This window comes from Sinocyclocheilus anshuiensis, unplaced genomic scaffold (assembly GCF_001515605.1).
Source record: "Sinocyclocheilus anshuiensis isolate Anshui unplaced genomic scaffold, SAMN03320099.WGS_v1.1 scaffold112, whole genome shotgun sequence".
Classification (NCBI taxonomy): Eukaryota; Metazoa; Chordata; class Actinopteri; order Cypriniformes; family Cyprinidae; genus Sinocyclocheilus; species Sinocyclocheilus anshuiensis.
The window spans coordinates 1,613,999-1,631,573 of NW_015557175.1; the positions used below are offsets into that span (position 1 = coordinate 1,613,999).

The following is a 17,575-nucleotide window of genomic DNA, read 5'->3' on the forward strand; positions in this document are numbered from 1 at the left end:
ATATATAGGGGCTATGTGTAGGAGTTTTCATGTATTTATTGCTTTTTTGTTGCCAATATGTAAACAGCTTGTAACGAAACTTTAAAAAATGAGACCTTGCCCAACTTCCTAGGTTGAAAGCCTGTAGACTGATTTTTATGTGAAGGACTTCGGATGCTTTTGCTGGGAAAACCAGATGGATGTGACATTACTCATGCTCCTGAGAGCCTCTCTTCCGTTCTGACACAGGTTAATGCCGCAAGAGCTATTCTGTACTGTAATGTCAATGTGTCATGCAAAGAAAAAGGATTTATTCAAACTATAGTCTCACACAGCTAGATATATATAGTCTATAGTTTTAATTATACTTTATAAATAAGTTGCTGACTGCAGTTCACTTAATGGCCACCGGTGTCGCTAATAAAAAAGGTTTCTGAATTCTAAATAAAAGGTAATTTACTCCTATGATGGCGAAGCTGAATTTTCAGCAGCCATTACTCCAGTCTTCAAACTTATTTTCTCGCAAAGTCATGATAAGCCATCGGCGCTCTACAGAAAAACTCAATGTAGCTACATGTAAGGGATCAGTCTCTCTTCCTTCATTTTTTGATGTTTGTTCCAGCTCTGTTCACATAATATGTTATGCAAATTGTCCGGTAAACAATAGCTGAGCTTTGAATGGTCAGCAGGAAATGTCAAAGTCGAAACTGTTTGAAGCATCATATTACAATGCCTGACGGTGGGAGTAGTGCTGTGGCTTGATACTTCGCCCCATAGAGTTCAATACATTGGGAATGTTGAAGGGCCCAGTTTCCAGGGCAGAGGTTGTAGGTGATAGACCAGAGAAGATGAGCGTTACTCTTCTGACATGCAGTCAGTGCTGAGTATATCGCTTAAGGGTTCTTAACCACTTTCAAAAGAAAAGACTGACTCCAATGTGGGGAAATAAGAGGGAAAAAAGGGAAAAGACAACAATCGGTACCACCAGCAGCAGGAAACAGAAGATAGCAACGCAGAGATGGAGCTCATTTGAAGATGCATGTGCACGCTGAGTGTAGAAGGGCGTGGGGTCTGCTGTGAGAAAACTTACTCATACCCAATCTGCTGGAGGGAAGACAGAACGTACTTCTGCCAAAGTCAGAAACGCAACTATTTTTCTCGGCCAAAAGTAGAAAATAAACACGGGTTAGAAGGTGTTGCAAGGCAGAAATCAAGTTCGTCTATGGTTCATTTTTGAGACGTACTAAACAGAGTTAAGTTATACATAAACATTAGCCAAGTTCTTATCGTCATATGGGCGGTTATTGGGAAGACCAATATAAACAGCCATTGGGGAATAAAAAGATCGCACAGGATTTTTAAATATATGCATTTAAGTTGCGGTCACATTGGTGAAATTTCGCAGGCAAAAAGGGCTCTTTATTGTGAGCACAGCAGTGATGTATGAAGTACACCACACCAAAGTCACTTTCAAACCAAGCAGCTCTCTGTTGGTCAACGTGGCCAATTTGAGTGATCAACTTGCTGTGGAATCTGTGTGGAAATCTGTCTCGCTTACATGAAGTTTCCAGCTGTGTGGATTCCAACCAATAGAAATGACTGTATTTCGGCCGCAAAAATCCACCGAACAATAGTGACCGTAGTCACCGCACCTTAAGACTCATTGTGTCTAGCACTGCTGTTTTTAAACATATCACGCCATGAGCACCACGTTAAGATGCTGTATAAAGGTTAAAACGATCTCTGATAGTGATGTGGAGCATTCAGTAATGATTTGGATGGATAACTGAAGGGTTTAATGGATGGATAACTTTGATGCATAATGTTGGTTTGTCTGAAGTGCAGTACACACACACACACACACACACACACACACTTAAACATATTGAAATCCGTTCTGCAGAATTCCACTAATTTTCCCCCACAATAAGCACAGAAAATATGGAAGGTAAAAAACGTATACAGATTCTGTGTGGGCCTAAAGGTGAGTAAGCCAGATCTAGTGGCAGCAATGTAATCAAAACATAAACATGTCTCACATTCACTTGCTTTTTATGCAAATGAGTATCACTGCCTAATAAGAGACAGTTTACAAAGCCCAAATACTCCTGGTCGAAGTGGGTGCGGTGCATATGATATTTAACGATGGAAGAAAGTAACTTTTTCCTCATTAAAAAGTTTTAGCCATAAAGAAAGAAATAAGCAGTAATTAAGGAAAATGTTCACTTGCATGAGATTTCACTCATATCATATTTTAAATGGAGTGGGTCGCCTCATGGGAGCAGACATTTTAATATCAGCTAAATATATTACTCACTATTTGACACTTTCTCTCATAGAAAAAAACAAAAACAAATCATGACTTACTGCAAATTTTGTAAGTTATCAATAACTGAAAATGTCTGTGTGATGCTGCATCCACAGCTCTAGGTGTCAGTATAAGTCTAAGACAACATATTGGCCAAAACAAAATAAACAAAAAAGTACCAAGCACATCCAAGCGGTCTAGACTGATTAAACTCTGCAGAGTTTGTTTTTTTAATCAAACACACCTGAACAGCTAATCAAGGGCTGTGTCCGAAATCGCTCCCTATACCCTAAAATAGGGCACTACTTGAGGGGATAGCCATTTGTAGTGGTGTACGAAACCATAGAGGACGTTATTGAGTGCACTCATTCCATCCCATAATGCACCGCATTAACGAGTACACAATCGATGTACACTCAATGGCTAGAGAATACCCATAATGCAATGTTAGGGTTGTGCCGAATGAATTCCCACATCTCACCAGAAGATGGCGCCTGCAGCTGAATCATCCATCCATCCATCCGTTTTGTAAACCACTTGTCCAATGTTGGTAAAGTGTGATGTCATACAGGTAGGGCTGGGTATCGTTCCAAAATGTTCGATATCGATGCCGACACTGATACCTTGACTTCGATACCGGTTCCTGAACGATACTTTTTTCGATACCAATTTTATTAAATCAATTTTAACAAGATTACATTATCTAAAAAAAACTTTGGTTTTATTTTTCAGCTTGTTGATGGTTATACAGACTCAAAGACTCATCTCCTGAGCCACTGCACAAAGGAACAAAATGTAACCAACACAATAAATCAGTGCAAATAGTTTTAATAAAGCTCAAATAGTCTTCAGTTTACACATCTGTTAGGCTACATTTACACTAGTGCATGTCCGTTTTAAAACTCATAGCTCAGACAGAATCATCATTTCTATTAATTTTCCACTGATTTACAGCAGCTTCCAGCACTGTCTGCCTGTGTTCTCTCTTCGCTGCTCTGACTCAGTCAGAGGTAATAACATATTTAATTTCAGCAACAATACATGGCCAAAACACACATTAGACGGCAATCGGAAGTTATTACAAACACTCGATGGTGGTTTAAAGTGAGTTTTGAGTAAAAGCGGAATATAAATCTTATTTATTGTCTTATATGTAGCATGATGCTACAGTGTGCATGAATGGTCATGTAACACACGCTTTCGGTCGTGTAGTATGAACGGACATCTGCACATGATCGGAACTCCACGCAGCCCCCGAGCTACTCTCCATTGGAAATGAATGACTTCCGGTCTGTCGTTTGTCAGAGATAGTGGAAAGCTGGCTTGAAACGCAGTGGAAACGCCAGTTTGACGAGGATCGTTTTCATTTTAAAACAAAAACGCACCAGTGTAAATGTAGTCTTACATCTAAGGAGGCTGGGACGCATTAGCACTACAGCCTCACGTGTGCGCCTTCGAATCGCTCTCGCGGATGTCAAACTCTGATCGATCTGCTCCGCGCCGCTTCTAGTCGAAGTGCTGCAGGCTTATTGGCTCACTGACGTTGATGAGATTAACCCCTTAGGTATCAAAATTTGGTACCGAACGACGAGACGTTTTTCTTTACTCAATGGTATCGAGGCAATTCGGTCGGTGCCTAAAAAGTATCGGACTCGATACCCAGCCCTACATACAGTTATACATTTTATTTTAAAGGGGTCATATGATGCGATTTCAATTTTTCCTTTCTCTTTGGAGTGTTACAAGCTCTTGGTGCATAAAGAAGATCTGTAAAGTTGCAAACACTAAAGTCTCAAAACCAAAGAGATATTCTTTATAAAAGTTAGCTGAGGGAATACATCAACTTTCACCGTTGAAAAAGCGGAGTCCAGCCCACCTCAGCACACTCTATCCCGGCCTCAGTGCACGCTAAGCCGGGGCTTCCCCTCACGGTAGGCCGCTGTGGTTTTCGTTGCCACTGATGATTCAAACGCGAGTTTTGGGCAGTAGAGTAGCACTTGTTGTTTGTCATTTCTCCGATCACAAATGCAGACATGGTTTTATGTTTACGCGGCGCGATGCACCTCAACACGTAAAAAGACAGTATAAGTCATTATAATCAGTAATTATGTCCCCACTGGATGCAACAAATGCCTCGTTTGTAATGGGTTTTAATGTTTATGTCTCGTCGCTCAGGCCGGGACACGGCATCAACAGTATGTGAGGGGCGTAACATTTCCGTCTCACGCTTGAGGTATTCAGCCAATCACAACGCATTGGATAGCTGGCCAATCACAGCACACCTCGCTTTTTCAGACCGATGAGCTTTGTAAAAATCGACGCGTTTCAAAAAGGCGGGGCATAGAGGAGAAACAATAATGTACAGTATGTGGAAAATAATGTGTTTTTTGAACTTTAAACCGCATAAACACATTTCATTACACCAAATACACAAAATAATGTTCTTTTTAGCAGCATCATATGACCCCTTTAATTGATTATTTAATAGTTAAATTAAGGTTTATACATGCCAGTTTCCATGACGGTTCAAGATCTTTTCGTTACTATTGGAGCGGTTTTCTAATGATTAAACAACAAGCACAAACTATGCAAAAGCGGCAACATTTCCGGAGCACTCAGTGTCATCTTGTTTTCATTCACTCCTTCACGTTGACTATATTAGTGGACTAATGTAGGAAACAGGGAATTAGGGAATAGGGGGCGATTTTGAACACAGCAAATGTCTTCGGTATTACTTGAAATTATATGCAGGTGTGTTTGATTAAGGTTGGTGCTACACTACGCAAGACAGTTTGCTCCAGGAGCTGAGTTCAATAGATTTGATGTAGAATGAAGCTGGAATGGCATTTGGGGATATTTCACAGCTGTGATTATTGGATTATTGGGGGCCAATTCAGCACCAGCCTGCCCAAGAAAACAGTCTGGAAACACGCCCAAACCCACAACTGGCATTTCCGGCTCAGGGGAAGGGAAGAAAAAAAAAAAAAAAACCCCTAGCAGCAGAATTGAGCCATCAAGATTTCATTGGCAGATTTCAAATTGCATACTTCCACTGGGTCATGTGCCAGCCGAGCAACTGCCATTGAGATAAATGGGATTGCTTTCGGACAATTACTTTTACTTCAACATAAGTCCATTTCAATTAAATGTAATAGTCATAAGAGGAAGCTGTGTTTTAATGCATTTGTAAACATTGTCATTTACAACTGAATCTCACCTTCTCCTGATTGAACGCATCCATTCTCTTCATGGCTGTATCCAAAGCAGTCATGGATTCAAGGAAAGCCAGATCCTGCTCACACAACGGATTGCTCAACAAGTCCCCTGAGATCTTCACTGCTGCTTTAGACATTGCTGGAAAACAAACAAAACCAGTTATCATTCAGCCAAAAAACAAAGGAGTGCAGAAAAATGAACAGTCAATTTATTTTTTCATGTCTGGGACAACAGAAAGTGTATTGCTTTAAAACCATCAGCAGTCATCATCTGCAAAGGTGGCAAGTACTTAAGAGTCCTTAGTGGTTTCAAACATATGGCAAAATAGGACTCTTGTTTATTTCAACATTAAACCGCGAATGAAATACAGGAAGCAGATGCTGGAATTGTAAAAAAAAAAATTAATTAACTTAAAACTTTGCATTATATGAAATTAATAAATAAATAAATACATTAATTTGTTAGGGGCCTTTTCATTCCTGAAGATAACAAAAAATTATACTAAAAATAACACTATTATTATTATTATTATTATCATCATCAACAAGCGGTTTGGAAAATGGATGGATATTCTTCTTCTTCTTCTTATTATTATTATTATTGTTAATACAGGCTCCAGCATTCATGTGACTGTACATAGGACATGGAAAACACACAAATAATAATTATGTCAAAAACAACAACAATAAAAACAACAATTACAATAATAGTTCTCAAATTTAAATGGAAGACATCCACATTCATCAAAGTGGGACCATAATTAAGAAACTTTCCCATTCTTGACTTTGCCCCAATTAGCTCAAGTAAATCAAGTCTTTCCTGTGTTTGGGCTGTGGGGTGTAGAGGGGTGGATGTTTTATCTGGCTTCCTGCCTGGTGTGCGTTTGATCTGGATTGACGCTGACGTGCTCATCTGATCAGCATTCTGACTTTAAGCAGCTCTGGCAGGGAAGGCGATGGACTGTAATTGGCGTTGGCACTATTGAGGCAGCAGCACACGATCAGAGCTCTTTAGTGAATATTCATCATCTCCGTCAACTCTCTAACGATCCCTTCCAACATGCACAGAACAAACTTGTGAAGCGGTTCTACAAATCTTTGTTCTTTCGCAGGTGTTTTGCCTCGCATCTTATGGATTTGAGCGATTTCTGACTTGCGGACAGCACGGAAAGCATTTCGATATTTTAGAGGGCTAAATATTTTGACCTTTTGTTAACTTCTGGTCTATGTCTGTTGAGTTGCAAGATGCATGTTTGACCGCTGATGTGCCTCCATGTGGTGGAGGTCTGATGCAGCAAGTGTAGTTCAGCTACATGTGCAGCGCATCTGATGACACTCAGCAAAATAATCTTCCTCGTCATAGCTAAACCATGGAAATTTCACAAAAAAACGTTGCATTCTATTAGAATTCTGTGGAAATCGGCATTCACCGGTTGACCCTTACATTAAATATTTTGGCACATTCCAAGGAATGTTCCCGTCTCAGTACAGACATTTGAGGCATAATACCACAGAGAATAACTCTGACTCATGTCTGACTAATTCTGAAACGTCAAAACTGTTTCCAAAGTATAGCCACAGGACTTAAAGAGGTCATGAAATGCAGTTTCAGATTTGTATGTGTTTCTCAGGGTTAGTTTATAAAGTTTGCAAATAGTTTTGCATCAAAAAGTTCCAATACTTGTAAAAATTATCATCTTTTAAAGTACTATTATTACTTGTCGTATTATAAAACACGCTGCATGGATGCAGGGATGTACTGATGTTATTAGTAACACTCAAATAATGAAATGCTTGTTGTCTTAGCATATATTTCAATAAAATATATATTTTTTAAAACGACAGCATGTTTAAAATACTTCACAAAACAGACCATTGTGAAGAACAAACGAAAAATGTATATTTTAGTCACTCAGGCACATCAATTAAAATAAACTTCAGTGACGCATTTCCAATGCTCGGATCTTTAGGAAGGCGATGCAAAGGTTTTTGGAGGTGCAGATTCTTTACATCCACTGACAGAACATCTGAGTTTGACGGTCTTACTCTTAGAAAAAAAAATACTTTTAAAGTGGGAAGTATGTTTTTATTGCATAGTAACCTCTCATATGTGTAAATATTAACATTTTGATTCTCCATTTCATGATCCCTCAAAACATTAGGCAAGTCTGCATGAAAATTGTATAACAGAATCATTGTTTTTTAGCTTCTATCCAGTCAGAGGATATTAAACATCTTTGATACTTTGAACTGAATTTAGAACGCATATTGTTTTCATTTGTCACGTGTTTTCATCAGAGGTGCATGTTTCTGCTTGAGTTTGTTGTGTTTGGAACGACTTGAAAAGTCTGGAAGTGTGTGATCCTCAATCATTTAGTGTATGATGCGCAGTTTTTCCCTCTGTAACTATTTACAAAGTCAGCAAGGGTATGATGACTAGTGTTTTAAAATCAGTTCAGATTTTAAACTGCATCATCCACATAGAAAAGTGTTACAGTAACCGCAGTTTAAATGATCTTCTGTTAATCAGCATTGTACAAAAGAAATGTTGTTTTACTGGATGCAGGACATTGCTTTAATTATGATGTCAGCGGCTCAAAGTGTAGTACTTTCAGCTCTGTAACACACTTTTAATTCAATTAAAATATTCAATTAATGTTCACTGAATTTCTGTTAATATCAGAGAAGAAAATCCAAAAGTGAAAAATGCGAGTTCAATGCACTTCTAGTATCAATGGAAGCGTATAGCTTGATTTTACCAATTTACAACAATATAAGGTTTTCTTTCCTATGACCAGTTAAAGCACTGATGTTACAGCAGTTATATTTAGATAAGAGTCAATATTAGCAGAGAGAAGAGAAATCATCACAACCACAAACCTAAATCAGCCTCTGTGCTTTTCTTCATGTCTTTATGCAGCTTCTTTGTCTGTTCTTCCAACCTAAAACAAATACAAATTTAAATGAACAATGCAATATTACCATATTTTCAACATTAACATGTCTTTTTTTTTCTCAATTTTCCTCCCATTTTTAAAGAAATTCTGCAACACATTCAGTTTCTCAAAAGTGACAGTACAGAGTTTCACATATTTGATTTCAAAAAAGAGCATAAGAAACATTCAAAAACATACTTCAACCTTTGGAATTATATAAATCCCGTTCAAAAGTGTAAACATATTTTATATATAGTTGCTAAGGCGTAAAAAAGCCCATCTTCAACAAGTCTCCATGATATTGTGGTTCTAAGATATGCTCACATCCCTTCTTCAATGTAAGCCGATGCCGTTTAGTAGTGAACATGAACCATTTTTACTCTTGACAGTTTCATTGGTTCATATTATTAACGCATAAGATGCTCATATCATGTTTAAATCAGAGATAAACAACCGGAACTATTTTATTACACTCATCTGCGAGTATCCATTCATGTTTCTGTACAACAGTAACATTTCCTGAGAGGCAGAAGAGATCATTCACAGGGTCTTTCACAGTGTTGATCCATTCACACCCACTGGGGGTGTTAACAACTGCAATTACCACACTACTGCATCTGACTCATGCTCACACGAGTGTGTGTTTGCACCGCTGATGGGGGAGCTGTTCATTATAATCAATTAGGTGGAAAATTAGACACGGACTGAGGCACCTCACACTGCACTTATTACAACAATTAAGGAAATGGAGAACTGGGGAAACTGGTGAAATTGGTAATTTATTTTTTTTTTATTTTTGGCTGTATGATATAAAAGAAGAATTAAAGAAAGCAAAGGTGGAAAGAAAGGATTGTGGGAAAGTATATCACCTTTATATCAGGACGCAGAAAGAATGAAGAAAAAAAATAAACAATTGAAGAGATGAAAAGAATGAGGAGGAGGTGTGGAATCATGGGTAACTTGCAAGAAATGGAAACAGAGACTCCTAACAAGATGAGATAAAGGGTCCATTACGGTAGGTGCTAATCGAGTAGCATTGGCCCAGCTGCTCCAGACGGCTGTCATGTGAACACGCTAGCAGCACGCCTCCTCCGAACATGTGAATGGCATTTAGAGTTAGCACAGGTTACAAGCCAACACATTAGCACCAAACCCCCCACATTCTGACGGAGGAATACGGGGGGCAGAAGAAGGAGAACAGACAATGCATTGTGGGACTATGACTACATGTAAGTCTTATTGGCACAAAGTGTGAATTTCTACACCAAAATGCATGGCGACGATGTTAATAAACCAATGAGCCGCTCGAGACATAGATTTTACTAGTAAAGAATATTCTTGGACATTTTAGCCATTAAAGGGATAGTTCAACTACAAATTTTAATTCTGTCATTTACTCACCTTGATGTTCATTTTTAAAACACAAATTAAACTTATACGGAATATATTTTTAATGAAACCTGAGAGATTTAAATTCCTCCATTTAAAGTCCATGTAACTAAAACTTTGACTCTTCAAAAAGCTTATGAAGACATCGTAAAATTAGTGGTTTGGTTTACAAAAACGGTCTGTATGACATGTTTGTGAATCAGACTGATCCAGTTCTTTACCTGAACTCATTTATGTGATCGCAGTGGTTAAGAACTCATTAAGTCACAATACACTGAAAAAAAATGGTGTAGAAACTATTTTCACTCAAAAATTGCTAGTAAAGTTCACAAACTATTGCAAAGAAACAGCAAATAACTCAATAGCCGCGTTTCCACTGTCGGACCAAAGCGGGCGTGCTAGTGCGTACCAGGACCAGTCACAATTCCACTGTCACTTCCGGGGCTTGATCGTGCCTCGTCGGTGCTTTCTCGGGGCCAACGGCCCGGGTTTTTTGGCCCTACGAAAACCTTGGGCCAAAGCGGGCCAACTAGGGCTAGAGGAGGGGTTATGAACAAAGGCGGAGTTTCTCCGCGTCTGGAGAGCGTCGGCGCCGCGGATCAATTCATAAAGTTAACAGCTATAATACCAGCATTAAAGACTTTTAAAATAATTTTAGTTCAAAATTCACTTTCAGACAGCAGCGAGTGTTTTAATTAACTTGATCCGATGTGGATTATGATCACTATACGAGGCAGAACTATTTATAAGCGATGCAAAAGGCTATGCACGCTAGCCATTAATGTTAAACATGGTAAATACGACCGCTTGAAGAAATCAGACGTCAGCTTTTTATTCTCTATCACAATCGTGTATTTACTTAGTAACATATTTTATCTGTCATAAGTCTCGTCTCCAGAGTTTAGCTCCGCGTATGTCATAAAAATATAATAGCCTAATGGTTTTTTTTTGGGAGCTTTTATAAAAATACAGAAATGATCATTCTTTCTAAATGTGATGCATATAACTGTGACTACAAATAAACAGAAACAGACTCGACTGAATAAGTAGGAAGTCTATGTTCATACCGCTTTATTTCTGTGTGACTAATTTTCAATCCTGATAAATTAATTCATTATGATCAATGTATCACTTATTATTGTAAAACATCGATGCTTTTGGATTTAAATCTTTAACAATGCATGCAAACAAACGGCCGCTTTTATCATGTTCGTTTTGAGATCGCGCAAGTTCCAGTGACTTATTTCTTATTAGTTTTCTTATAACTTCTCTTTGTTGGTGAAATGATGACGTTGTTCCAGAGAGGTGTGTAAAGGGCGGGTTTTAGTGAAGCGCAGCGGAGCTTCTCGCCCGACGGTGGAAACGCAGCGTGATTTTGGCCTCGGTGCTACAAGTCCGAGGCTATTAGCCCTGCCCCGCCCGTTTAAAGCACTGGCCCGACAGTGGAAAAGCGGCTATTGACTTAAACATGAAATTGAATTAGAAAAACATAAATTGTATTTTCTTGTAAAAAATTTTTACAAATCTATGGCTTTGGAAAACTTAGAAAACACTGTACATTGTAGAAAATAGAATTATGGACTATTTTACAGTGTCTTTATGGTACTTTTTTGAAGCTTGAAAGCTTTTAGGCCTGTTCACACCAATAACTATTAATATAAAGATAACTATAATCATAACTATATCAGTGTCCACACCAAAGCATGAGTAATTTCTGTTTTTGTTAAGTGCACTGCAGTTTTGTCTTCTCCCACTTTAAATGATTGAGCTCTTTAAAGCAGGATTGATTCTGATTGGCTCTCAATGTTTTTATTGTTCATCATTTCATACAAAAAAATAAAACAAATGCTGTGAAAGTGATTCCAAGCAATGATTATCGTTCCTCTGTACCATTATCATAATAGTTGCGGTGTGGACTCTGCTATTCTTGTATTCTTGAATACATTTTCATTTTTAAAACTAAATGAATGAATGACTGAATATGGATCAATGTAGTGCACCCCCTCCAGTACTACAACCACAAAAGAGTTTCATGAAGACAACGGGCATCACATACTCGGGGTGTGTGTGTGTTGTTGCATAATCTGTGGTATTCTGATAGCAATCAAACCAAAGGAGCGGCCCTCTCAGACAAGAGTTCAGGCCCCTACATGTCCGTGCCCACACCGCAAGCGCTTGCGTGTGTGATATATGCCTTTCAACACTTTGTACCGGGACTCCACCTACACAAGCGAAACTAAGGCGACAGAGTAAGGTGAGGTGCTAGAAAGCACATACATCTCTGCAGATGACCTCCGACCTGATACAACAAGACAAGGAATATGAATAAGCAGGCAAAACAAAACTGTTTGGTCCTTAAAACTATTAAATGGCTCCATGCTGGGGTGAATATCACAAAATAACACGTCCAGATCTCACAGGTAGAAAAAAAACAAACAAAAAAAAACATGTACATGTAAGAATATAAGAAAGCAAAGGTGGAAAAAAGAGTGGGAAAGTATATCATCTTTAGCAAGGTCATTATATATAGGTCATGAAAATTGTATAACAGATTCATTTTTTTTAGCTTCTATCCAGTCAGAGGAGGTCATTATATATAAATACACACACACACGTACGTACGTATGTATGTATATATGTATATATATGTATATAACATATATATATATATATATATATATACACACACATATATACATATACACACACACATATACACACACACACATATACACACACACACACACACATACATATACACACACACACACATGCACACACACACACACATTATTTAATGGGAATTAAATATTAAATTATGAACAAAACATTTTTTTTTTGTTTAAATGTTTTAATGTTGCATTGAAACAAAAAAAAATATATATTGTATTGTATGTATGTATGTATGAGTATTGTATTGTAAATATATGCATTTCTTTTTAATTTTGGAGTGAAATATGACCTAGATATGTTCTTGACAGGTTTTGTGAGATTTACCCATTCACATTAATCATAACCCATGGATTACATGGTCTATAAAGTCCTGAAGTGTACTGGCTAGGTAGGTACAGGTCTATGCATGAAAATACATATGGATTAAGGCTGGAGGCATTTCAGTCAACCTCACATTTAGAGCTCTGAAAACCTTGTAACCACACTTCCATTGTGTCACACACAAGAATCACTTAGCTTTTGTCATATTTGGGGAGAAACAAATGATGCATCAGGGTCTCGACGACAATGTAGCAATCCTTTGGAACACCTAGACTGGCACCATGGTTTTGATCAAATCAAAAGGTTTCAAATCCAATGCCGATCTATTTTTTAAATCGATGTACTATTTGGGTTTGCTCTCGTTGGGAAAACAAATATTTGTTTCGCTGTCGTCTTTTAAGTGCAGTCTTCTGCTGGGCAATTTCAGGCTAGCTAATGATACTCAGAAACATTCAAAGTTCAAAAACACATCGGATAAAAATAAAAACAACAACATCGGACATGTCAACTTACTTTTGGAGCTTCTCATATTCCCGCTCAAAGTCCCTTTCAACCTGTGGAGGAGACATGTGGAGAGATATGAGAAGAATGGATAGAAAGATCTCTTTAAAGAAGTGTGTGGGCAAACTGCTCTAGTTTTCTACAAGCGCTCTTGGGTGTGTAATCATAAAAACAGAATCTACAGGGCAAGTAAAAAAAAAACAAAAAAACGTAAAGCCAGTAGAGGAAAGAAGTGAGCTGGATATCAGTTTGGGACGTTTTTTAGCTATTAGGCGAGATCTCTGAAGAACGCCAACGAGATCAAAAGAAAAAAAAAAGATTAAGAAAACAGAACAAGCAGAATCTTTCATTTGGAAATCAGCAGTTGCAGGAGGTCCTGTAATTATTGCAGTGGCCTTCTGTTGCCACATTAGCTTGCGTCCATGCCACCCTACCGCTGTGTGTAGGGGGTTAATGATGCCATAATTGCAGCAGTAGGGGTTCCTGTCCTGTGGTTCGGTGGGCAAAGTCCATAAATAAACAATATTTGGGAAGGCAGGCAGTCGGTAGCCCATTTAGAGCCGTGTGTCCGGCCTGTGGCCTGCCCACTCATGGGTGACCATGGAAGTGTGGTGTAACAGGAACGGAGGCGAGTTAGGGCACGAGGTGATGAGGGGAAAATGTGTCCGGCCTGTGGCCTGCCCACTCATGGGTGACCATGGAAGTGTGGTGTAACAGGAAAGGAGGCGAATTAGAGGTGATGAGGGGAAAATAAGAAAAAAAAAAAAAGATGTTGATTGACCTCCCTAAAACGAGGAAGAGATCAGGACGCCCACTCACGGACACACAAGTGTACGGTGTCCACAACAGAGAGGCGCTTATGAACTCACAGTTGATCTACTCAAACAATGACTCAATCACAGACCACAGCACTGGAGTCAACTGGACTAGAAAACTAGACCTTTACATTTGCTGGAGAGAATGTGCCTGAGAAAACTCGTCGAGGCGATGCTAGAGTGTTCTGCTGCTAGTGCTGTGTTGTAGCTACTGTAGATATTTGCATATAAAACCAATTCAAAAGATCACACCCCCAAGTCTCTTTGAAATTCTGCTCTCTAGATATAGCAAAAATGTAAACTCTGAATTGATTTCTAACGATAAATTAAAAACCTTTAAAGACAGACCTACTGTGAGGTCTGTCATTGGTTGTTAATCAATGGTATATGCTTTTATTGAAGCCATCAGCCAAATAATTACAACTTTAAATAATTGTGTTTAACGGCAGATTTCCAGGTGAAAAAACTACATTACCCAAGATAATCAACATCTTTAAATTAATAGTTTTATATTTCTCTGTCATTTTTAATTCGATTAATGTCATACAGTGCTTCATGGGATTGTAGTTTTTTTTCCCCTCATTAAAGCCATTAAATAAATACCTTTGTCAAATTTACTTTTGCTGTGCAAATATGTTTGTATTCACCTCATAGCTGGCTGATTTGCTTCATGAAAGATTTTTTTTTTTAATCCCAATGGGAAAATACAGCACTTTTGGTGAAAACTTGCAATAAATAATTAAATTTTAAAAGTTTTGGTGTGCCTACTTTTTCCTTTTTGTCATTGGTTTTAGTTGGTTGAGCACTGAGCTTTTTTGCCTTTTTGTGCACATTTTTTGTCTATTTTGTTTTTGATCAGATTATACTTTATTCTTTGTCATTAAAACAATAGATAATTCCATTTTGTTTTCAAATAAATCTAAAATTATATTCGTAAATACTGTTAATTATATATTAATATTATTTTATCATAGTTGTGTTGTATGTTATACAAAATAAACTGTGTTATATAAATATATTGGCTTTATACCATCTCTCCAAGATTTTGGCATCATTAAAAAAACATATCTGTCAAGCACTTATCACAAGCATTGGTGGAAGAAAAGTGTTCAAGAGTCTTGTATGAAAACAGTCATTATTCTTTTTGCAAATTCATTTTGTGGCACAACAATCACAGTAAAAGTAAGTAAAAAAGGAATGGAAAAAAATCCTGTGGATTTCTTACCGTTTTCGAAACAATCTGTTTCCTTGGTTGTCCGATTTTGAAAGGAATCCTAGGAAAGTAAAAAAAAAGACAGACAGACATAATTATAAGGTGGATTACATTCAGAACAAAAAAATACATTTCATTACATTAATTTTATAACATTAAATACAATTATAATATTTAATTCTCCTGAGTCCATTTTATTTTCAGATGAAGGCTTCATTTAAAGGTCATTGTATTTAATAGACAGTTTTGAGGTTCACTATGAAAACCCCAGCAGCTAATCAAATCATCTCATATGGACCACATAAATCCATCTCAGAAGCCATCAAAGGCGGATGCGCACAATTAGAAGTGGCTGGAAATTCTTGAAGGTGACCTGTTTGCTGCTGTGTGTGTTGCACATGTGTGTGCAGGGCTCTGAGCGAATGCCCGCTTGCAGTAGCAGACCACAAAGGCGGATGCGCACAATTAGAAGTGGCTGTCGCCGCTGCCACAAGTCTTCCTGTGGTCTGCTGGGGGGAGAACGCTACATGTGCACATCTTACACACATGCACTTTCCTGTGGTCTGCTACTGCAAGCGGGCATTTGCTCAGAGCCCTGCACACACACAGCACACACACATGTGCAACACACACAGCAGCAAACAGGTCACCTTCAAGAATGAACCTGAATAATGAGTTCTCAGTTCTCCATGGATCGTAAGAGAGTTTATATTCAGGAATGACTCCAGTTCGGTAGTGATTCCACTAAATATCACGACCAAACTCTTCTGAATTTCTTTAAAGTTACATTTTGGGTTTATTAAAGAATATTACTTGTAGTTCAACGGGTAAGTCAGAAAGCACAACCAACTCAAAGTCAGTCATTAGAATGATTCGAACCAAAAACTTCAAGACTTGTTGACTTGATTCATTTAAATGATTCAGCTTATAAGAATCATGCATTCACGACTCAATAAATATAGCCTTTATAATTTCGTGGTGTCCAATCTTTCTCTTTCATCACTTTCAATTCAGCAAGAACAACCTGGCCAAACCAATCTATTTCACCATGATGGCACCGCAGATTTTTACATTTTATCAACATCTGGGGAATAAAGCAGATATTCGAGAATGGTTTCCACAATGAATCTCTCAAAAATCTTTTGCCTCCAATATTTATTTTTTTTAATATTGGCTATCATTTTCTGCATTTTCATAGAGTAAAGGTGCAATCGCATGTACCATTGTTTAGTAAATGTCCGTGGGCGAAATCCAGTCATTTCAGGAATCCAAAAAATCGAGAATTTCTCATGCAGTTGAAAGATTTAACCACGCAGATTTTGCAATCGGTTCACATTGGTCACACAAAATCTCTATGTTGACTAACAGCTTGGTTTGAAATTAACTTCTATGTGAGCCGTGCTTCATTAATACACTATTGACAAAAGACAATGGACAATTTTTCCTCACAAAATTTTGCATGACTACATCTTAAGTTTTGGGCTTTCATAATTCATTTGGACAGTAAGTGTCAGATAAGCCTATAATGAGTTCAGATCTAATAAATCAGCCTTTACAGGAAGTCTGGCAATCAATTTTCACTCTTTAGCAGACCTCAACAGATCGTAACCCTGACACCTAAGCCTCTGGGTGTGAAGGTATGTTAACTTTGGTCTGATTTTCTTCCAAAAAAACTTGTGCCTTAAGTGAAAAGCAGCAATTAACCGTTCGGTCCCCTTCTTCTCTGTCTCGTGCGTTATTTAGTAATTACACCTGACAGGCTGGGATAGACCTGGAGAGAGAGAAAAAAAAACACGTTTCCACTGCTGCCATTGCAGGCACCTCTCTCATGCACACTTTTACACACACTATTATTGATGTGACAGAAGTACGGCTCCAAGAAGATTGATGGACAGCTGGGGATGACAGGAACGTGGCGATGCCAGCTGCGTCAAAGCAAAGGTGTGTGAGCTAATGAGACGGAAAGAGAGGGGTGTGAGGTAGTGTGTGTGTGTGAACTTGGTATGGAGGACAGAAATGAAATTGGCATAGTTGGATATAGATACAGATAGATATATATATATATATATATATATATATATATATATGTATATATGCATGTGTATTTCTTCTGATGACAACCTAATCTAAATAATTGATTTAATCCCCTCTACAACAGAAAACACTGACTACGTTTACATGGACATCAGTAATCTAATTATTTACCTTATTCTAAATAAGCCAAT

The 17,575-nt window shown here is 38.0% G+C and overlaps 1 protein-coding gene across 2 annotated transcripts in view; it reads right to left on the bottom strand.

Annotated features, from left to right (window-relative positions):
* LOC107678406 (bridging integrator 3-like) overlaps window positions 1-17,575 on the bottom strand; it is a 66,709-nt gene that overhangs the window by 36,137 nt on the left and 12,997 nt on the right. For both annotated transcript variants that reach the window (XM_016473642.1, XM_016473643.1), the window contains exons 2-5: window positions 15,363-15,411; window positions 13,335-13,375; window positions 8,383-8,444; window positions 5,505-5,641 (exon numbers count right to left, since the gene is read on the bottom strand). In XM_016473642.1, the coding sequence (XP_016329128.1) occupies window positions 5,505-5,641; window positions 8,383-8,444; window positions 13,335-13,375; window positions 15,363-15,411 (289 nt within the window). The remainder of the gene's footprint in view (window positions 1-5,504; window positions 5,642-8,382; window positions 8,445-13,334; window positions 13,376-15,362; window positions 15,412-17,575) is intronic.